The 24,272-nt window shown below is 45.1% G+C and overlaps 1 protein-coding gene across 2 annotated transcripts in view; it reads right to left on the reverse strand.

Moving 5' to 3' along the window:
• mcf2la (mcf.2 cell line derived transforming sequence-like a) overlaps positions 1-24,272 on the reverse strand; it is a 673,365-nt gene that overhangs the window by 454,054 nt on the left and 195,039 nt on the right. For both annotated transcript variants that reach the window (XM_070894133.1, XM_070894134.1), the window contains exons 12-13: positions 22,607-22,798; positions 20,207-20,372 (exon numbers count right to left, since the gene is read on the reverse strand). In XM_070894133.1, coding sequence (XP_070750234.1) covers positions 20,207-20,372; positions 22,607-22,798 — 358 coding nt within the window. The remainder of the gene's footprint in view (positions 1-20,206; positions 20,373-22,606; positions 22,799-24,272) is intronic.

The raw sequence follows: 24,272 nt of genomic DNA on the forward strand, positions 1-24,272 counted from the left end.
CAATTGGGATACTATCCATCGGTACAGTCAATTGGGATACAATCGATTGGTACAGCCAATTGGGAAACTATCCATCGGTACAGTCAATTGGGAAACTATCGATCGGTCGAGTCAATTGGGATACTATCCATCGGTACAGTCAATGGGGAAACTATCCATCGGTATAGTCAATGGGGAAACTATCCATCAGTACAGGCAGTTGGGAAACTATCCTTCGGTACAGTCATTTGGGAAATTATTCATCGGTACAATCAATTGGGAAACTATCCATCGGTATAGTCCATTGGGAAACTATCCATTGGTAGATTCAATTGGGATACTATCCATCGGTACAGTCAATTGGGATACAATCGATTGGTACAGCAATTGGGAAACTATCCATCGGTACAGTCAATTGGGAAACTATCCATCGGTACAGTCAATGGGGAAACTATCCATCGGTACAGCCAATTGGGAAACTCTCCATCGGTACAATCAGTTGGGAAACTATCATCGGTCCAGCCAATTGGGAATCTATCCATCGGTACAGTCAATGGGGAAACTATCCATCGGTACAGTCAATGGGGAAACTATTCATCGGTACATTCAATTGAGAAACTATCCATCGGTACAGCCAATTGGGAATCTATCCATCGGAACGGCCAATTGGGAAACTATCCATCAGTACAGTCAATTGGGAAACTATCCATCGGTACAATCAGAGGGGAAAGTATCCATCGGTACAGTCAATGGGGAAACTATCCATCGGAACAGTCAATTGGGAAACTATCAATCGGTACAGCCAATTGGCAATCTATCCACGGGTACAGCCAATTGAGAAACTATCCATCGTTACAGTCAATTGTGATACTATCCATCGCTACGTTCAATGAGGAAACTATCCATCGGTACAATCAATTGGGAAACTATCCATCGGTACAGTCATTTGGAAAACTATCCATCGGCACAGTCAATTGGGAAACTATCCATCGGTACAGTCAATGGGGAAACTATCCATCGGTACAGTCAATGGGGAAACTATCCATCGGTATAGTCAATTGGGAAACTATCCATCAGTACAGTCCATTGGGAAACTATCCATTGCTACAGTCCATTGGGAAACTATCCATTGGTACAGCCAATTGGGAAACTATCCATCGGTACAGTAAATTGGGAAACTATCCATCGGTACAGTCAATTGAGAAACTATCCATCGGTACAGTCAATGGGGAAACTATCCATCGGTACAGTCAATTGGGAAACTATCCATCAGTACAGTCCATTGGGAAACTATCCATTGACACAGTCACTTGGGAAACTATCAACGGTACAGTCTATTGGGAAACTATCCACGGGTACAGCCAATTGAGAAACTATCCATCGTTACAGTCAATTGTGATGCTATCCATCGCTACGTTCAATGAGGAAACTATCCATCGGTACAATCAAAGGGGAAACTATCCATCGGTACATTCAATGGGGAAAACTATCCATTGGAACATTCAATTGGGAAACTATCCATTGGTACAGTCATTTGGGAAATTATCCATCGGTGCAGTCAATTGGGAAACTATCCATCGGTACAGTCCATTGGGAAACTATCCATTGGATCAGTCAATTGGGAGACTATCCATAAGTACAGTCAATTGGGATACTATCCATCGGTACAGTAAATTGGGATACAATCAATTGGTACAGCCAATTGGGAAACTATCCATCGGTACAGTAAATTGGGAAACTATCCATCGGAACAGTCAATTGGGAAACTATCCATCGGTACAATCAATTGGGAAACTATCCATCGGTACAGACAATTGGGAAACTATCAATCAGTGCAATCAATCGGGAAACTATCCATCGGTACCGTCAATTGGGAAATTATCCATCTGTACAATCAATTGGGAAACTATCCATCGGTACCGTCAATTGGGAAACTATCGATCAGTACAGTCAATTGGGAAACTATCCATCAGTACAGTCAATTGGGAAACTATCCATCGGTACAATCAAAGGGGAAACTATCCATCGGTACAGTCAATGGGGAAACTATCCATCGGAACATTCAATTGGGATACTATCCATTAGTGCAGTCAATTGGGATAGTATCCATCGGTACAGTCAATTGGGAAACTATCCATTGGTACAGTCAATGGGGAAACTATCCATCGGTACAGTCAATTGGGAAACTATCCATCGGTACAGTCAATGGGGAAACTATCCATCGGTACAGTCAATGGGGAAAATATCCATCGGTACAGTCAATTGGGAAACTAACCATCGGTACAGTCAATGGGGAAACTATCCATCGGTACAGCCAATTGGGAAACACTCCATCGGTACAATCAGTTGGGAAACTATCATTGGTCCAGCCAATTGGGAATCTATCCATCGGTACATTCAATTGAGAAACTATCCATCGGTACAGCCAATTGGGAATCTATCCATCGGAATGGCCAATTGGGAAACTATCAATCAGTACAGTCAATTGGGAAACTATCCATCGGTACAGTCAATTGGGAAACTATCCATCGGTACAGTCAATGGGGAAACTATCCATCGGAACAGTCAATTGGGAAACTATCAATCGGTACAGCCAATTGGCAATCTATCCACGGGTACAGCCAATTGAGAAACTATCCATCGTTACAGTCAATTGTGATACTATCCATCGCTACGTTCAATGAGGAAACTATCCATCGGTACAGTCAATTAGGAAACTATCCATCGGTACAGTCATTTGGAAAACTGTCCATCGACACAGTCAATTGGGAAACTATCCATCGGTACACTCAATGGGGAAACTATCCATCGGTACAGTCAATGGGGAAACTATCCATCGGTACAGTCAATTGGGAAACTATCCATCAGTACAGTCCATTGGGAAACTATCCATTGGTACAGTCCATTGTGAAACTATCCATTGGTACAGCCTATTGGGAAACTATCCATCGGTAGAGTCAATGGGGAAACTATCCATCGGTACAGTCAATGGGGAAACTATCCATCGGTACAATCAATTGGGAAGCTATCCATCAGTACAGTCCATTGGGAAACTATCCATTGACACAGTCACTTGGGAAACTATCAACGGTACAGTCTATTGGGAAAGTATCCATTGGTGCAGTCCATTGGGAAACTATCCATTGGTACAGCCAATTGGGAGACTATCCATCGGTACAGTCAATTGGGAATCTATCCATCGGTACAGTCAATGGGGAAACTATCCATCGGAACAGTCAATTGGGAAACTATCCATCTGGACAATCAATTGGGAAACTATCCATCGGTACCGTCAATTGGGAAACTATCGATCGGTACAGTCAATTGGGAAACTATCCATCAGTACAGTCAATTGGGAAACTAACCATCGGTACAATCAAAGGGGAAACTATCCATCAGTACAGCCAATTGGGAAACTATCCACAGGTACTGTCAATTAGGATACTATCCATCGGTACAGTCAGTTGGGATACTATCCATCGGTACAGTCAATTAGGAAACTATCATCGGTACAGTCAATGGGGAAACTCTCCATCGGTAAGTCAGTTGGGAAACTGTCATCGGTCCAGCCAATTGGGAATCTATCCATTGGTACAGCCAATAGGGAATCTATTCATCGGAACAGCCAATTGGGAAACTATCCATCAGTACAGTTAATTGGGAAACTATCCATCGGTACAATCAATGGGGAAACTATCCATCGGAACAGTCAATTGTGAAACTATCCATCGGTACAATCAATAGGGAAACTATCCATCGGTGCAGACAATTGGGAAACTTTCCATCAGTGCAATCAATCGGGAAACTATCCATCGGTACCGTCAATTGGGAAACTATCGATCGGTACAGTCAATTGGGAAACTATCCATCAGTACAGTCCATTGGGAAACTATCCATTGACACAGTCACTTGGGACACTATCAACGGTGCAGTCTATTGGGAAACTATCCATTGGTGCAGTCAATTGAGAAATTATCCATCGGTACAGTCAATTGGGAAACTATCGATCGGTACAGTCAATTGGGAAACTATCGATCGGTACAGTCAATTGGGATACTATCCATCGGTAGAGTCAATGGGGAAACTATCCATCGGTATAGTCAATGGGGAAACTATCCATCAGTACAGTCAGTTGGGAAACTATCCATCGGTACAGTCATTTGGGAAATTATTCATCGGTACAATCAATTGGGAAACTATCCATCGGTACAGTCCATTGGGAAACTATCCATTGGTACAGTCAATTGGGATACTATCCATCGGTACAGTCAATTGGGATACAATCGATTGGTACAGCCAATTGGGAAACTATCCATCGGTACAGTCAATTGGGAAACTATCGATCGGTCGAGTCAATTGGGATACTATCCATCGGTACAGTCAATGGGGAAACTATCCATCGGTATAGTCAATGGGGAAACTATCCATCAGTACAGGCAGTTGGGAAACTATCCTTCGGTACAGTCATTTGGGAAATTATTCATCGGTACAATCAATTGGGAAACTATCCATCGGTATAGTCCATTGGGAAACTATCCATTGGTAGATTCAATTGGGATACTATCCATCGGTACAGTCAATTGGGATACAATCGATTGGTACAGCAATTGGGAAACTATCCATCGGTACAGTCAATTGGGAAACTATCCATCGGTACAGTCAATGGGGAAACTATCCATCGGTACAGCCAATTGGGAAACTCTCCATCGGTACAATCAGTTGGGAAACTATCATCGGTCCAGCCAATTGGGAATCTATCCATCGGTACAGTCAATGGGGAAACTATCCATCGGTACAGTCAATGGGGAAACTATTCATCGGTACATTCAATTGAGAAACTATCCATCGGTACAGCCAATTGGGAATCTATCCATCGGAACGGCCAATTGGGAAACTATCCATCAGTACAGTCAATTGGGAAACTATCCATCGGTACAATCAGAGGGGAAAGTATCCATCGGTACAGTCAATGGGGAAACTATCCATCGGAACAGTCAATTGGGAAACTATCAATCGGTACAGCCAATTGGCAATCTATCCACGGGTACAGCCAATTGAGAAACTATCCATCGTTACAGTCAATTGTGATACTATCCATCGCTACGTTCAATGAGGAAACTATCCATCGGTACAATCAATTGGGAAACTATCCATCGGTACAGTCATTTGGAAAACTATCCATCGGCACAGTCAATTGGGAAACTATCCATCGGTACAGTCAATGGGGAAACTATCCATCGGTACAGTCAATGGGGAAACTATCCATCGGTATAGTCAATTGGGAAACTATCCATCAGTACAGTCCATTGGGAAACTATCCATTGCTACAGTCCATTGGGAAACTATCCATTGGTACAGCCAATTGGGAAACTATCCATCGGTACAGTAAATTGGGAAACTATCCATCGGTACAGTCAATTGAGAAACTATCCATCGGTACAGTCAATGGGGAAACTATCCATCGGTACAGTCAATTGGGAAACTATCCATCAGTACAGTCCATTGGGAAACTATCCATTGACACAGTCACTTGGGAAACTATCAACGGTACAGTCTATTGGGAAACTATCCACGGGTACAGCCAATTGAGAAACTATCCATCGTTACAGTCAATTGTGATGCTATCCATCGCTACGTTCAATGAGGAAACTATCCATCGGTACAATCAAAGGGGAAACTATCCATCGGTACATTCAATGGGGAAAACTATCCATTGGAACATTCAATTGGGAAACTATCCATTGGTACAGTCATTTGGGAAATTATCCATCGGTGCAGTCAATTGGGAAACTATCCATCGGTACAGTCCATTGGGAAACTATCCATTGGATCAGTCAATTGGGAGACTATCCATAAGTACAGTCAATTGGGATACTATCCATCGGTACAGTAAATTGGGATACAATCAATTGGTACAGCCAATTGGGAAACTATCCATCGGTACAGTAAATTGGGAAACTATCCATCGGAACAGTCAATTGGGAAACTATCCATCGGTACAATCAATTGGGAAACTATCCATCGGTACAGACAATTGGGAAACTATCAATCAGTGCAATCAATCGGGAAACTATCCATCGGTACCGTCAATTGGGAAATTATCCATCTGTACAATCAATTGGGAAACTATCCATCGGTACCGTCAATTGGGAAACTATCGATCAGTACAGTCAATTGGGAAACTATCCATCAGTACAGTCAATTGGGAAACTATCCATCGGTACAATCAAAGGGGAAACTATCCATCGGTACAGTCAATGGGGAAACTATCCATCGGAACATTCAATTGGGATACTATCCATTAGTGCAGTCAATTGGGATAGTATCCATCGGTACAGTCAATTGGGAAACTATCCATTGGTACAGTCAATGGGGAAACTATCCATCGGTACAGTCAATTGGGAAACTATCCATCGGTACAGTCAATGGGGAAACTATCCATCGGTACAGTCAATGGGGAAAATATCCATCGGTACAGTCAATTGGGAAACTAACCATCGGTACAGTCAATGGGGAAACTATACATCGGCACAGTCAATGGGGAAACTATCCATCGGAACAGTCAATTGGGAAACTATCAATCAGTACAGCCAATTGGCAATCTATCCACGGGCACAGCCAATTGAAAAACTATCCATCGTTACAATCAATTGTGATACTATCCATCGCTACGTTCAATGAGGAAACTATCCATCGGTACAGTCAATTGGGAAACTATCCATCGGTACAGTCATTGGGAAAACAATCCATCGACAAAGTCAATCGGGAAACTATCCATCGGTACAGTCAATGGGGAAACTATCCATCAGTACAGTCAATGGGGAAACTATCCATTGGTACAGTCAATTGGGAAACTATCCATTGACACAGTCACTTGGGAAACTATCCATTGGTACAGTCATTTGGGAAATTATCCATCGGTGCAGTCAATTGGGAAACTATCCATCGGTACAGTCCATTGGGAAACTATCCATTGGATCAGTCAATTGGGAGACTATCCATAAGTACAGTCAATTGGGATACTATCCATCGGTACAGTAAATTGGGATACAATCAATTGGTACAGCCAATTGGGAAACTATCCATCGGTACAGTAAATTGGGAAACTATCCATCGGAACAGTCAATTGGGAAACTATCCATCGGTACAATCAATTGGGAAACTATCCATCGGTACAGACAATTGGGAAACTATCAATCAGTGCAATCAATCAGGAAACTATCCATCGGTACAGTCAATTGGGAAATTATCCATCTGTACAATCAATTGGGAAACTATCCATCGGTACCGTCAATTGGGAAACTATCGATCGGTACAGTCAATTGGGAAACTAACCATCAGTACAGTCAATTCGGAAACTATCCATCGGTACAATCAAAGGGGAAACCAACCATCGGTACAGTCAATGGGGAAACTATCCATCGGAACATTCAATTGGGATACTATCCATTAGTGCAGTCAATTGGGATAGTATCCATCGGTACAGTCAATTGGGAAACTATCCATTGGTACAGTCAATGGGGAAACTATCCATCGGTACAGTCAATTGGGAAACTATCCATCGGTACAGTCAATGGGGAAACTATCCATCGGTACAGTCAATGGGGAAAATATCCATCGGTACAGTCAATTGGGAAACTAACCATCGGTACAGTCAATGGGGAAACTATACATCGGCACAGTCAATGGGGAAACTATCCATCGGAACAGTCAATTGGGAAACTATCAATCAGTACAGCCAATTGGCAATCTATCCACGGGCACAGCCAATTGAAAAACTATCCATCGTTACAGTCAATTGTGATACTATCCATCGCTACGTTCAATGAGGAAACTATCCATCGGTACAGTCAATTCGGAAACTATCCATCGGTACAGTCATTGGGAAAACAATCCATCGACAAAGTCAATCGGGAAACTATCCATCGGTACAGTCAATGGGGAAACTATCCATCAGTACAGTCAATGGGGAAACTATCCATTGGTACAGTCAATTGGGAAACTATCCATTGACACAGTCACTTGGGAAACTATCAACGGTACAGTCTATTGTGAAACTATCCATCGGTACAGTCAATTGGGAAACTATCCATCGGTACAGTCAATTGGGAAACTATCGATCGTACAGTCAATTGGGAAACTATCGATCGGTACAGTCAATTGGGATACTATCCATCGGTACAGTCAATGGGGAAACTATCCATCGGTACAGTCAATTGGGATACTATCCATCGGTACAATCAATTGGGATACAATCGATTGGTACAGCCAATTGGGAAACTATCGATCGGTACAGTCAATTGGGAAACTATCCATCGGTACAATCAATGGGGAAACTATCCATCGGTACAGCCAATTGGGAAACTCTCAATCAGTACAATCAGTTGGGAAACTATCATCGGTCCAGCCAATTGGGAAACTATCCATCACTGCAATCAATCGGGAAACTATCCATCGGTACAGACAATTGGTAAACTATCCATCAGTGCAATCAATTGGGAAACTATCCATCGGTACCGGCAATTGGGAAATTATCGATCGGTACAGTCAATTGGGACACTATCCATCGGTACAGTCATTTGGTAAAGTATCCATCGGTGCAGTCAATTGGGAAACTATCCATCGGTACAGTCCATTGGGAAACTGTCCATCGGAACAGTCAATTGGGATACTATCCATCAGTACAGTCAATTGGGATACTATCCATCGGTACAGTAAATTGGGATACAATCGATCGGTACAGCCAATTGGGAAACTATCCATCGGTACAGTCAATTGGGAAACTATCCATCGGTACAGTCAATGGGGAAACTATCCATCGGTACAGTCAATGGGGAAACTATCCTCCGTACAGTCAGTTGGGAAACTATCCATCGGTACAGTCATTTGGGAAATTATTCATCGGTACAGTCAATTGGGAAACTGTCCATCGGTACAGTCCATTGGGAAATTATCCATCGGTACAGTCAATTGGTAAACTATCCATCGGTACAGTCAATTGGGAAACTATCCATTGGTACAGTCCATTGGGAAACTATCCATTGGTACAGCCAATTGGGAAACTATCCATCGGTACAGTCAATTGGGAAACTATCCATCGGTACAGTCAATGGGGAAACTATCCATCGGTACAGTCAATTGGGAAACTATCCATCGGTACAGTCAATGGGGAAACTATCCATCGGAACAGTCAATTGGGAAACTATCCATCAGTACAATCAATTGGGAAACTATCCATCGGTAGAGTCAATGGGGAAACTATCCATCGGTACAGTCCATTGGGAAACTATCCATTGACACAGTCACTTGGGAAACTATCAACGGTACAGTCTATTGGGAAACTATCCATTGGTGCCGTCAATTGGGAAACTATCCATCGGTACAGTCAATGGGGAAACTATCCATTGGAACATTCAATTGGGAAACTATCCATCGGTACAGTCATTTGGGAAATTATCCATCGGTGCAGTCAATTGGGAAGCTATCCATCGGTACAGTCCATTGGGAAACTATCCATTGGATCAGTCAATTGGGATAGAAACATAGAAACATAGAAAATAGGTGCAGGAGCAGGCCATTCGGCTCTTCTAGCCTGCACCGCCATTCATTGAGTTCATGGCTGAACATTCAACTTCAGTACCCCATTCCTGCTTTCTCGCCATACCCCTTGATCCCCCTAGTAGTAAGGACCTCATCTAACTCCTTTTTGAATATATTTAGTGAATTGGCCTCAACAACTTTCTGTGGGAGAGAATTCCACAGGTTCACCACTCTCTGGGTGAAGAAGTTCCTCCGCATCTCGGTCCTAAATGGCTTACCCCTTATCCTTAGACTGTGACCTCTGGTTCTGGACTTCCCCAACATTGGGAACATTCTTCCTGCATCTAACCTGTCTAACCCCGTCAGAATTTTAAATGTTTCTATGAGGTCCCCTCTCATTCTTCTGAACTCCAGTGAATACAAGCCCAGTTGATCCAGTCTTTCTTGATAGGTCAGTCCCGCCATCCCGGGAATCAGTCTGGTGAACCTTCGCTGCACTCCCTCAATAGCAAGAATGTCCTTCCTCAGGTTAGGAGACCAAAACTGTACACAATACTCCAGGTGTGGCCTCACCAATGCCCTGTACAACTGTAGCAACACCTCCCTGCCCCTGTACTCAAATCCCCTTGCTATGAAGGCCAACATGCCATTTGCTTTCTTAACCGCCTGCTGCACCTGCATGCCAACCTTCAATGACTGATGTACCATGACACCCAGGTCTCTTTGCACCTCCCCTTTTCCTAATCTGTCACCATTCAGATAATAGTCTGTCTCTCTGTTTTTACCACCAAAGTGGATAACCTCACATTTATCCACATTATACTTCATCTGCCATGCATTTGCCCACTCACCTAACCTATCCAAGTTGCTCTGCAGCCTCACAGCATCCTCCTCGCAGCGCACACTGCCACCCAACTTAGTGTCATCCGCAAATTTGGAGATACTACATTTAATCCCCTCATCTAAATCATTAATGTACAGTGTAAACAGCTGGGGCCCCAGCACAGAACCTTGCGGTACCCCACTAGTCACTGCCTGCCATTCTGAAAAGTACCCATTTACTCCAACTCTTTGCTTCCTGTATGACAACCAGTTCTCAATCCATGTCAGTACACTACCCCCAATCCCATGTGCTCTAAGTTTGCACATCAATATCTTGTGTGGTACCTTGTTGAACGCCTTCTGAAAGTCCAAATATACCACATCAACTGGTTCTCCCTTATCCACTCTACTGGAAACATCCTCAAAAAATTTCAGAAGATTTGTCAAGCATGATTTCCCTTTCACAAATCCATGCTTTGGACCTATCATGTCACCTCTTTCCAAATGCACTGCTATGACATCCTTAATAATTGATTCCATCATTTTACCCACTACCGATGTCAGGCTGACCGGTCTATAATTCCCTGTTTTCTCTCTCCCTCCTTTTTTAAAAAGTGGGGTTACATTGGCTACCCTCCACTCCATAGGAACTGATCCAGAGTCAATGGAATGTTGGAAAATGACTGTCAACGCATCCACTATTTCCAAGGCCACTTCCTTAAGTACTCTGGGATGCAGTCCATCAGGCCCTGGGGATTTATCGGCCTTCAATCCCATCAATTTCCCCAACACAATTTCCCGGCTAATAAGGATTTCCCTCAGTTCCTCCTCCTTGCTAGACCCCCCGACCCCTTTTATAACCGGAAGGTTGTTCGTGTCCTCCTTCGTGAATACCGAACCAAAGTACTTGTTCAATTGGTCCGCCATTTCTTTGTTCCCCGTTATGACTTCCCCTGATTCTGACTGCAGGGGACCTACGTTTGTCTTTACTAACCTTTTTCTCTTTACATATCTATGGAAACTTTTGCAATCCGTCTTAATGTTCCCTGCAAGCTTCTTCTCATACTCCATTTTCCCTGCCCTAATCAAACCCTTTGTCCTCCTCTGCTGAGTTCTAAATTTCTCCCAGTCCCCAGGTTCGCTGCTATTTCTGGCCAATTTGTATGCCACTTCCTTGGCTTTAATACTATCCCTGATTTCCCTTGATAGTCACGGTTGAGCCACCTTCCCTTTTTTATTTTTATGCCAGACAGGAATGTACAATTGTTGTAGTTCATCCATGCGGTCTCTAAATGTCTGCCATTGCCCATCCACAGTCAACCCCTTAAGTATCATTTGCCAATCCATCCCAGCCAATTCACGCCTCATACCTTCAAAGTTAGCCTTCTTTAAGTTCTGGACCATGGTCTCTGAATTAACTGTTTCATTCTCCATCCCAATGCAGAATTCCACCATATTATGGTCACTCTTCCCCAAGGGGCCTCGCACAACGAGATTGTTAATTAATCCTCTCTCATTACATAACACCCAGTCTAAGATGGCCTCCCCCCTAGTTGGTTCCTCGACATATTGGTCTAAAAAACCATCCCTTATGCACTCCAGAAAATCCTCCTCCACCGTATTGCTTCCAGTTTGGTTAGCCCAATCTATGTGCATATTAAAGTCACCCATTATAACTGCTGCACCTTTATTGCACGCACCCCTAATTTCATGTTTGATGCCCTCCCCAACATCACTACTACTGTTTGGAGTCTGTACACAACTCCCACTAACATTTTTTGCCCTTTGGTGTTCTGCAGCTCTACCCATATAGATTCCACATCATCCAAGCTAATGTCCTTCCTAACTATTGCCTTAATCTCCTCCTTAACCAGCAATGCTGCCCCACCTCCTTTTCCTTTTATTCTATCCTTCCTGAATGTTGAATACCCCTGGATGTTGAGTTCCCAGCCCTGATCATCCTGGAGCCACGTCTCCGTAATCCCAATCACATCATATTTGTTAACATCTATTTGCACAGTTAATTCATCCACCTTATTGCGGATACTCCTTGCATTAAGACACAAAGCCTTTAGGCTTGTTTTTTTAACACCCTCTGTCCTTTTAGAATTTTGCTGTACAATGGCCCTTTTTGTTCTTTGCCTTGGGTTTCTCTGCCCTCCACTTTTCCTCATCTCCTTTCTGTCTTTTGTTTTTGCCTCCTTTTTGTTTCCCTCTATCTCCCTGCATTGGTTCCCATCCCCCTGCCATATTAGTTTAACTCCTCCCCAACAGCACTAGCAAACACTCCCCTGAGGACATTGGTTCCGATTCTGCCCAGGTGCAGACCGTCCGGATTGTACTGGTCCCACCTTCCCCAGAACCGGTTCCAATGCCCCAGGAATTTGAATCCCTCCCTGCTGCACCATTGCTCAAGCCACGTATTCATCTGAGCTATCCTGCGATTCCTACTCTGACTAGCACGTGGCACTGGTAGCAATCCCGAGATTACTACTTTTGAGGTCCTACTTTTTAATTTAGCTCCTAGCTCCTTAAATTCATTTCGTAGGAACTCATCCCTTTTTTTACCTATGTCATTGGTACCAACGTGCACCACGACAACTGGCTGTTCTCCCTCCCTTTTTAGAATGTCCTGCACCCGCTCCGAGACATCCTTGACCCTTGCACCAGGGAGGCAACATACCATCCTGGAGTCGCGGTTGCGGCCGCAGAAACGCCTATCTATTCCCCTTACAATTGAATCCCCTATCACTATCGCTCGCCCACTCTTTTTCCTGCCCTCCTGTGCAACAGAGCCAGCCACGGTGCCATGAACTTGGCTGCTGCTGCCTGCTCATGATGAGTCATCCCCCTCAACAGCACTCAAAGCAGTGTATCTGTTTTGCAGTGGGATGACCACAGGGGACCCCTGCACTACCTTCCTTGCACTCCTCTTCCTGCTGGTCTTCCATTCCCTCGCTGGCTGTGGACCCTTCTCCTGCGGTAAGACCAACTCGCTACACGTGATACTCACGTCATTCTCAGCATCGTGGATGCTCCAGAGTGAATCCACCTTCAGCTCCAACTCCGCAACGCGGCCCGTCAGTAGCCGGAGGTGGACACACTTCCTGCACATGTAGTCGTCAGGGACACTGGTATTGTCCCCGTGTTCCCATATGGTACAGGAGGAGCATATCACGTGACCGAGCTGTCCTGCCATGACTTAACCCTTAGATACACTTAAATTGCCGACAACAATGTTAAAAGTTACTGATTAATAAAGAAAAATAAAAACTACTCACCAATCAGCAGCCAATCACTTACCACGTTGGCTGTGACGTCACCTTTTGATTTCTTTCTACTTCTTTTTTGACTTCTCTCGGCTGGAGCTGCCCCGGTACGCCTCTCTGGACTCCCGCCTCTCTCGACGCTCCCCGGACTGCTGAGCCTTTTATAGACCGCTGCCTCTCTGGACTCCCGCCTCTCTCGACGCTCCCCGGACTGCTGAGCCTTTTATAGGCCGCTGCCTCTCTGGACTCCCGCCTCTCTCGACGCTCCCCGGACTGCTGAGCCTTTTATAGGCCGCTGCCTCTCTGGACTCCCGCCTCTCTCGACGCTTCCCGGACTGCTGAGCCTTTTATAGGCCGCTGCCTCTCTGGACTCCCGCCTCTCTCGACGCTCCCCGGACTGCTGAGCCTTTTATAGGCCGCTGCCTCTCTGGACTCCCGCCTCTCTCGACGCTTCCCGGACTGCTGAGCCTTTTATAGGCCGCTGCCTCTCTGGACTCCCGCCTCTCTCCTACTATCCATCAGTACAGTCAATTGGGATACTATCCATCGGTACAGTAAATTGGGATACAATCGATTGGTACAGTCAATTGGGAAATTATCCATCTGTACAATCAATTGGGAAACTATCCATCGGTACCGTCAATTGGGAAACTATCGATCGGTACAGTCAATTGGGAAACTATCCATCAGTACAGTCAATTTGGAAACTATCCATCGGTACAATCAAAGGGGAAACTATCCATCGGTACAGTCAATGGGGAAACTATACATTGGAACATTCAATTGGGAAACTATCCATCGGTACAGTCATTTGGGAAATTGTCCATCGGTGCAATCAATTGGGAAACTATCCATCGGTACAGTCCATTGGGAAACTATCCATTGGAACATTCAATTGGGATACTATCCATCGGTACAGTCTTTGGGAAAACTATCCTTCGACACAGTCAATTGGGAAACTATCCATCGGTACAGTCAATGGGGAAACTATCCATCGGTACAGTCAATGGGGAAACTATCCATCGGTACAGTCAATTGGGAAACTATCCATCGGTACAGTCAATGGGGAAACTATACATCGGTACAGTCAATGGGGAAACTATCCATTGGAACATTCAATTGGGAAACTATCCATCGGTACAGTCATTTGGGAAATTATCCATCGGTGCAATCAATTGGGAAACTATCCATCGGTACAGTCCATTGGGAAACTATCCATTGGAACATTCAATTGGGATACTATCCATCGGTACAGTCATTGGGAAAACTATCCTTCGACACAGTCAATTGGGAAACTATCCATCGGTACAGTCAATGGGGAAACTATCCATCGGTACAGTCAATGGGGAAACTATCCATCGGTACAGTCAATTGGGAAACTATCCATCGGTACAGTCAATGGGGAAACTATACATCGGTACAGTCAATGGGGAAACTATCCATCGGAACAGTCAATTGGGAAACTATCAATCAGTACAGCCAATTGGCAATCTATCCACGGGCACAGCCAATTGAAAAACTATCCATCGTTACAGTCAATTGTGATACTATCCATCGCTACGTTCAATGAGGAAACTATCCATCGGTACAGTCAATTGGGAAACTATCCATCAGTACAGCCAATTGGGAAAACAATCCATCGACACAGTCAATTGGGAAACTATCCATCGGTACAGTCAATTGGGAAACTATCCATCAGTACAGTCAATGGGGAAACTATCCATTGGTACAGTCAATTGGGAAACTATCCATTGACACAGTCACTTGGGAAACTATCAACGGTACAGTCTATTGGGAAACTATCCATCGGTACAGTCAATTGGGAAACTATCCATCGGTACAGTCAATTGGGAAACTATCGATCGTACAGTCAATTGGGAAACTATCGATCGGTACAGTCAATTGGGATACTATCCATCGGTACAGTCAATGGGGAAACTATCCATCGGTACAGTCAATGGGGAAACTATCCATCGGTACAATCAATGGGGAAACTATCCATCGGTACAGCCAATTGGGAAACTTTCCATCGGTACAATCAGTTGGGAAACTATCATCGGTCCAGCCAATTGGGAAACTATCCATCAGTGCAATCAATCGGGAAACTATCCATCGGTACAGACAATTGGGAAACTATCCATCAGTGCAATCAATTGGGAAACTATCCATCGGTACCGTCAATTGGTAAACTATCGATCGGTACAGTCAATTGGGAAACTATCCATCGGTACAGTCATTTGGGAAAATATCCATCGGTGCAGTCAATTGGGAAACTATCCATCGGTGCAGTCCATTGGGAAATTATCCATTGGTACAGTCAATTGGGATACTATCCATCAGTGCAGTCAATTGGGATACTATCCATCGGTGCAGTACATTGGGATACAATCGATTGGTACAGCCAATTGGGAAACTATCCATCGGTACAGTCAATTGGGAAACTATCCATCGGTACAGTCAATGGGGAAACTATCCATCGGTACAGTCAATGGGGAAACTATCCATTGGAACATTCAATTGGGAAACTATCCATCGGTACAGTCATTTGGGAAATTATCCATCGGTGCAATCAATTGGGAAACTATCCATCGGTACAGTCCATTGGGAAACTATCCATTGGAACATTCAATTGGGATACTATCCATCGGTACAGTCTTTGGGAAAACTATCCTTCGACACAGTCAATTGGGAAACTATCCATCGGTACAGTCAATGGGGAAACTATCCATCGGTACAGTCAATGGGGAAACTATCCATCGGTACAGTCAATTGGGAAACTATCCATCGGTACAGTCAATGGGGAAACTATACATCGGTACAGTCAATGGGGAAACTATCCATTGGAACATTCAATTGGGAAACTATCCATCGGTACAGTCATTTGGGAAATTATCCATCGGTGCAATCAATTGGGAAACTATCCATCGGTACAGTCCATTGGGAAACTATCCATTGGAACATTCAATTGGGATATTATCCATCGGTACAGTCATTGGGAAAACTATCCTTCGACACAGTCAATTGGGAAACTATCCATCGGTACAGTCAATGGGGAAACTATCCATCGGTACAGTCAATGGGGAAACTATCCATCGGTACAGTCAATTGGGAAACTATCCATCGGTACAGTCAATGGGGAAACTATACATCGGTACAGTCAATGGGGAAACTATCCATCGGAACAGTCAATTGGGAAACTATCAATCAGTACAGCCAATTGGCAATCTATCCACGGGCACAGCCAATTGAAAAACTATCCATCGTTACAGTCAATTGTGATACTATCCATCGCTACGTTCAATGAGGAAACTATCCATCGGTACAGTCAATTGGGAAACTATCCATCAGTACAGTCATTGGGAAAACAATCCATCGACACAGTCAATTGGGAAACTATCCATCGGTACAGTCAATTGGGAAACTATCCATCAGTACAGTCAATGGGGAAACTATCCATTGGTACAGTCAATTGGGAAACTATCCATTGACACAGTCACTTGGGAAACTATCAACGGTACAGTCTATTGGGAAACTATCCATCGGTACAGTCAATTGGGAAACTATCCATCGGTACAGTCAATTGGGAAACTATCGATCGTACAGTCAATTGGGAAACTATCGATCGGTACAGTCAATTGGGATACTATTCATCGGTACAGTCAATGGGGAAACTATCCATCGGTACAGTCAATGGGGAAACTATCCATCGGTACAATCAATGGGGAAACTATCCATCGGTACAGCCAATTGGGAAACTTTCCATCGGTACAATCAGTTGGGAAACTATCATCGGTCCAGCCAATTGGGAAACTATCCATCAGTGCAATCAATCGGGAAACTATCCATCGGTACAGACAATTGGGAAACTATCCATCAGTGCAATCAATTGGGAAACTATCCATCGGTACCGTCAATTGGGAAACTATCGATCGGTACAGTCAATTGGGAAACTATCCATCGGTACAGTCATTTGGGAAAATATCCATCGGTGCAGTCAATTGGGAAACTATCCATCGGTGCAGTCCATTGGGAAATTATCCATTGGTACAGTCAATTGGGATACTATCCATCAGTACAGTCAATTGGGATACTATCCATCGGTGCAGTACATTGGGATACAATCGATTGGTACAGCCAATTGGGAAACTATCCATCGGTACAGTCAATTGGGAAACTATCCATCGGTACAGTCAATGGGGAAACTATCCATCGGTACAGTCAATTGGGAAACTATCCATCGGTACCGTCAATGGGGAAACTATCCATCGGTACAGTCAATGGGGAAACTATCCATCGGAACAGTCAATTGGGAAACTATTCATTGGTACATTCACTTGAGAAACTATCCATCGGTACAGCCAATTGGGAATCTATTCATCGGAACAGCCAATTGGGAAACTATCCATGAGTACAGTCAATTGGGAAACTATCCATCGGTACAATCAATTGGGAAACTATCCATCGGTACAATCAATTGGGAAACTATCCATCGGTACAATCAATTGGGAAACTATCCATCGGTACAGCCAATTGGGAATCTATTCATCGGAACAGCCAATTGGGAAACTATCCATGAGTACAGTCAATTGGGAAACTATCCATCGGTACAATCAATTGGGAAACTATCCATCGGTGCAGTCAATTGGGAAACTATACATCGGTACAGTCAATTGGGAAACTATCCAACCGTTCAATCAAAGGGTAAACTATCCATCGGTACAGTCAATTGGGAAACTATCCAACCGTTCAATCAAAGGGTAAACTATCCATCGGTACAGTCAATTGGTCATCAGAGAGGCAGAAGCAGAGCTGCGGCATGTGCTGGAAGGATACCCGCAGCAACTCTGGAGCATAGAGCTGGTACAGCCAGTGACAGCAATGTTCAGCTGTGGCCTAAATCTTTGCTGTACCTCACTGCAGACGTGCTGATGGTACTGTGGAGTGGTATGGTGGGCAGCCCACCGCAGCCCCAGCTCATGCCGCATCCCCTCACTTCAAACAGGAGGTCAGGTGCTGGGCTCCCCTGTCAATTGTCTGCAGACTCACGTCTGCACCTCAAGTTTGCTGTCCCATCATTTTTGTCCTTTGCTTCTTCGTCACTTGCCTTTTCAGCTGTGGCAATTGCAGCTGCTGGGTTGCCATGCCTTTTGAGGCTCTCCAAAGAACTTTATGTGATTACACACATTTATTTAATTTCAATTTATACCCAGTTTTCCACTCCCCTCCACTTGTGCTCTGTTTACCTATACAAATGTTCATCTTAAAGCTATGCTAGCAAGGTACCAGGAGGAAACTGGGTGCAAACAGTCCACTTCTGGCTGGGTCTGTTTCAAACCAACTAATAACATCCAGTTCTAATTTGCACCAACTGGGTTGAACTTTACAGGGTTAACGACCGGGCAGAAAAAAAAATCACATGGCGCAACTGGGTTGGATAGCAATTTTCCAAGATTTTTTTCTCCCTAAATTGCCTGGGTGTTGATCTATTTTTTGCCTCTCCCAGGAGATTACATGGCTCCGGTTGGGGTGGAGTGTAGAAGGTTTCAGTATTAGAGGTGTCACAGTTGTGTGAGGCGGACTGGTTGGGCTGGATGCTCTTTGCCTTTCCGTCATTGTTCATAGGTTTATATGTAACCTTTTGGGCAGCTGACCGAGGGCCGTGTGGCTCTTTGTTGGCCGGCGTGGACATGACGGGCCGAAATGGCCTCCTTCTGCGCTGTAAATTTCTCTGTGTCTAACTGGGACAGGAGCAGATGATTCCAGAGCCAGACTGCGATATCTGCTTGGAAAAAGGGCAAAGCTGGCAGATGTGCAAATGGCAACTGCTGGCACCCGAGGCAATTTGATGATTTGTGAAAGGTGATTGGCCGACCTATGGGAGATGGTTTTCCGAAGGAAGGCAAAGCGTTGGGCACATACCCAACTGTGATACAAATAAAATGCACCGTAGCTCTCCCGAGGGCTAAAAAAATAACTTTGGAATCATTTCTATTTTTACAGGTTACAGTGTATGCTGCAAATTTTCATTAACAGCAATCGGGGATAGAAGCAAGACCAGTTAATAACTTGCAACAGGCCATATGATGCTGGCTCTACAATAAAAATGCCGAAGATTAATTGTCACATGCATTTGCTGGACCTTTCTCGTTTTCGGTCCAACTAAATGCAAGGCAGTTCAGCACCCCCTGAGCTGCAGACACATCATCATCATACGCAGTCCCTCGGGTTGAGGATGACTTGCTTCCACACTAAAAATGAGTACTCAGGTGACTGATGAACTCATTTTAAATGGTGGAAGATGCCTGTGCGTGAATTCTTTTAATGTGGGGTGGCCGTTGCACACCAGCCACCACACAGGCTTGATGGAGCAAGGTCTTGGTCCAGTAGCGAGGGAATTCAAGACGCCTGGAGACCAGGCTCTGTCGCATGTGCCAATACATACACACAATTGATGCAGTGACAGTGTAAACCTACAGCTTCCAGAGGTAAGCTCCAGTTAAACTATAGTACTTTCAAGTGCTACCAAATATTTAATTGACTCAAAGTCTCATGCCAAAAGATAGAAAGGGTTTTATAGTGAAAAGGCCAAATGGTACCTGTCCTGACTGGGGGGATGGGGGATCTTGGAACACCTTCAGGTCGAGGAGCCACTGGTTGCACTGGACGAGTTTGCTTTGCAGCCAGCTTCTTGAGGCTTGCTCGTCGCTTTTCAAACATCTCCTCCATTGCCTCTTGTTTCTGGAAGATTTTTAGAACATGTGCCTGCAAAATGAATGAGCAGACATTACATTTACAATGGAACGCAAGTCCATTGCCTCAAAATCCTGCCTCCCTTGTTCTCGGTCACATCCATTTGCCATTCTCCTGCCTCACTTGTCTAGTGTGCCAGGATTTCTGTGTCTCTCCCTTTACAATGCACGCTAATCCTGTATCCTATTCCTTATTGTGCACTAATCCCTCCTGTACACCGCTCCCTCCTGGTCTCCGCTCCCTCCTGGTCCCCGCTCCCTCCTGGTTCCCGCTCCCTCCTGGTCTCCGCTCCCGGTCTCCGCTCCCTCCTGGTCTCCGCTCCCTCCTGGTCCCTGCTCCCTCCTGGTCCCCGCTCCCTCCAGGTCTCCGCTCCCTCCTGGTCTCCGCTCCCTCCTGGTCTCCGCTCCCTCCAGGTCCCCGCTCCCTCCTGGTCTCCACTCCCTCCTGGTCCCCGCTCCCTCCAGGTCTCCGCTCCCTCCAGGTCTCCGCTCCCTCCTGGTCTCTGCTCCCTCCTGGTCTCCGCTCCCTCCTGGTCTCCGCTCCCTCCAGATCTCCGCTCCCTCCTGGTCTCCGTACCACACTGATGTAAATTAGCAGGCACTAAGGAAAGCTATTCAGTCACAAGTTATAGCTCCTCTCCTCAGGGTTAACAGTTGAGGTCAGGGATATTAATGTACTGTCTGTGATTTGTGCATCTTTTAAAAAGTTGCAGCTGTTTCAGGAGATTTGAATTCTTCAGCTTCCTTTTGGTATAGTCGGAGGAGTGGGATGGATGCCTCGGTAATTCCAGCTGTAATCCTGATGGAGCTCCTCTGAACACAGCAGAGATCCGTATGCATCAGGTCAAGAGAGGTAAGGAGGTAGGCTTGTTGGACTGGAAGGAAGCACACCTCTTAGCCCACAAGAAGTGCTGTAAGGGCACATACCTTTTCCACAAAGTAGTCCTCATCTCCGTTTAGCTGCTGGGCTTCCTGAGGCCGGGTAACCAGGCTGGCCAGGTTAAACCTGGAAGATGGGCTAAATCTGAGGCATGCAGCCTCGTTATAATATTTGAATGGCCAACCTGACTCCTGGGAGCTAGAGATGGGTTGGGGTCAGTTCTACCTCGCCACCACTGCTCTCGATCCCTCCATGGTCTCTAAATTGTCAGATTGCTTGTCCGACATCCAATACTGGATGAGCAGAAATTTTCTCCAATTGGGAAGACTGAAGTAATTGTCTGCCGTCCCCGCCACAAACTGCGTTCCCTAGCCACCGACTTCATCCCTCTCATCTGTCTGCAGTGAACCAGACTGTTTGCAATATAGGTCTTACATTTGACCCTGAAATGAGCTTCCAGCCACATATCCACGGCATAACTAAAACCGCCTATTTCCACCTCCGTAACATTGTCCGTCTCTGCCCATGCCTCAGCTCATCTGGTGCTGAAACCCTCATCCATGCTTTTGTTACCTCTCGACTTGACTACTCCAATGCAGTCCTGGCTGGCCTCCCACATTTTACCCTGTGTAAACTTGAGATCATCCAAAACTCAGCAGCCCGTATCGTAACTCGCACCAAGTCCTGTTCACCCATCACCCCTGTGCTCGCTGACCTACATTGGCTCCCAGTTAAGCCATGCCTCGATTTCAAAATTCTCATCCTTGTTTACAAACTCCTCCATAGCCTCGCCCTCCCTATCTCTGTAATCTCCTCCAACCCCACAACCTCCCCCCCCCCCACCCCCCACCCGCCCCGAGATGTCTGCACTCCTCAAATTTTGCCCTCTTGAGCATCCCTGATTATAATCGCTCAACCATCGGTGGCCATGCCTTCAGCTGCCTGGGCTTCAAGCTCTGAAACTCCCTCCCTAACCCTCTCCATCTCTCTACCTCTCTTTCCTCCTTTAAAAAGCTCCATAAAACTTACCTCTTTGACCAAGCTTTTGGTCATCTGTGCTAATTTCTTCTTCTGTGGCTCAGTGTCAATGTTTTTGGTTGTCTTATAACACTCCTTGGGACGTTTTACGACGTTAAAGGTGCTACATCAATGCAAGTTGTTGTTGTTTTTAAATCTAAACATTTAAAATGTTAACATTCCACATGACCCAAACTCACCTGTTAAAAGTCCCACCATAGTAACCCAAAATCCTCTTTGTTAACTGCAACCAACATAATTTACAGGTGTAAAAAATGAACCAGTTTAACCAGTTCTCCCCTGTAACATGCCCTAATGCTCATTTGCATGCAACACCCTCAGATAATTACCATGAGTTCATCTCCAAGAATTGCTCCATACTCGTTGTTGATCTTACTTAGATCCTCCAGCTTCTGGCCTGTGGCCGTGTCCAGGTATCTCTCGATCTCCTGCAGGGCCGCCTCCGCCCCATCCTGGGACTGACATTTATCAACTGGTTGTGAGGCTAGCAAGTAAATCCCAGACTCACACCAGTGCATGGCCTGTGGGAGAGGGGGGACGAGTGCAATCAGTACAGGCAGAGCAAGACATCAAATCAACTAGTTCTGTAGAGATTTATCTCACATTCATTTATACAGGAAATTTAGCAGGTAACATTTCAAAGATCTAACCATAAAAAACTAGCATAACATTTAGTCAAATAACACAAGGTAAATCTAAAATCCTAAGAGTTAGGTGCTGCCTAAATAAAATAATTGCCATATTGTGAGGAGTCTTCAATCTCCCAAGGACATTTCCAATAAGTTTATGCAAACGAAATTTTAAAATAAGTCCAAGTTCCTTGCTGATGAAAATCAGAGTGCAGGGAATCAAGTTTATTTAACTTTACCACAGTGACCTGTCTGTTGTCACAAATTAAGACAATGGGCCCGATTACGTGAGCTGGGATGGCGGGCCGGGGGGGGTGTCCCGTTGGGGAAGGGGGCCCGTTGGGGAAAAGTTTTGTGGAGGAGGCACGGAATTCCGGGTATTCCCACATGCTAATTCCACACCGTGCATCTTTTCTTCCCCCAGCAGGTTCCCCACCAAGAAGCCAGCCTGATCAATAAGCATGGCTCCCTGTCGGGCAGGGAGCACGGTGAAGGAGACCACAGCCCAGGAGAGGGTAGGGAGCCTACAGCGGGTGTGGGGGGACGCGGGGCCCTGGGGGTCGCCGATCCCAGACGGAGGTTGGATCCCCAAGTGGTGTTCGATGTTGGGAGTGGGGGTCCGATCCCTGATCTCAGGGGAGGGGTCCGATGCCGGGTGTCTTTGGATGGCGGGCAGGGAAGAAGGTAAGCTTGGGGGCCGGGAGGAAGTACTCTGCTCCTCTTGGCGCAAAGCAGTGCTGTAAAGGCACTTAGCTTTTCCATGTAGTAGTCCACCCTTTTCTTTATCTTCTCAGCACTTCTAATGAATAATAAATAAATGACATGACTAAAGTAATTAAAACAGTGTATACTTATAACTAAAATACTAAAGTAGTGTAGACATGTGTATTTGAAGTACAAACCTGGAGTGGGTGGTTTATAGAAGGTACACTAGCCCTGCTGTGGTCAGCTGAATGAATTCACTTGTAGTACTTGTGAGTGGTGAGGCTGCACCAACCACCAACCACTTGTTCCTGGTTCTCTGATCACCAACTGGAATATTGCTTGTTAACTCTATTTGTTCCTCAGTTATTTCCCTTCTATCAGGAGTTCAACTATCTTGAGATAATGGCTCCTTTGATATTGCAGCCTGGCCCTCTGGAGAAAGGCGAGACTGAGCCCGCCTTCTGCATTGAGTTATCACGGTGGGTCCCAACGTTCCACACATGGGCTGTGCTGCTCACAGTGGCAAAGAACACCACAACTGTTTGTGTGCAATGACGTCATTGTGTAAGGCTATGGCATCACCACCAAAATGTGCTGCCTCTTTAGAAAATCTTTAGTAATAACTACATGCATGACTGCGAAAAAAGTTAGCTGTGACCAG

The sequence above is a fragment of the Pristiophorus japonicus genome, chromosome 11, assembly GCF_044704955.1.
Source record: "Pristiophorus japonicus isolate sPriJap1 chromosome 11, sPriJap1.hap1, whole genome shotgun sequence".
In the NCBI taxonomy this organism is placed as follows: Eukaryota; Metazoa; Chordata; class Chondrichthyes; family Pristiophoridae; genus Pristiophorus; species Pristiophorus japonicus.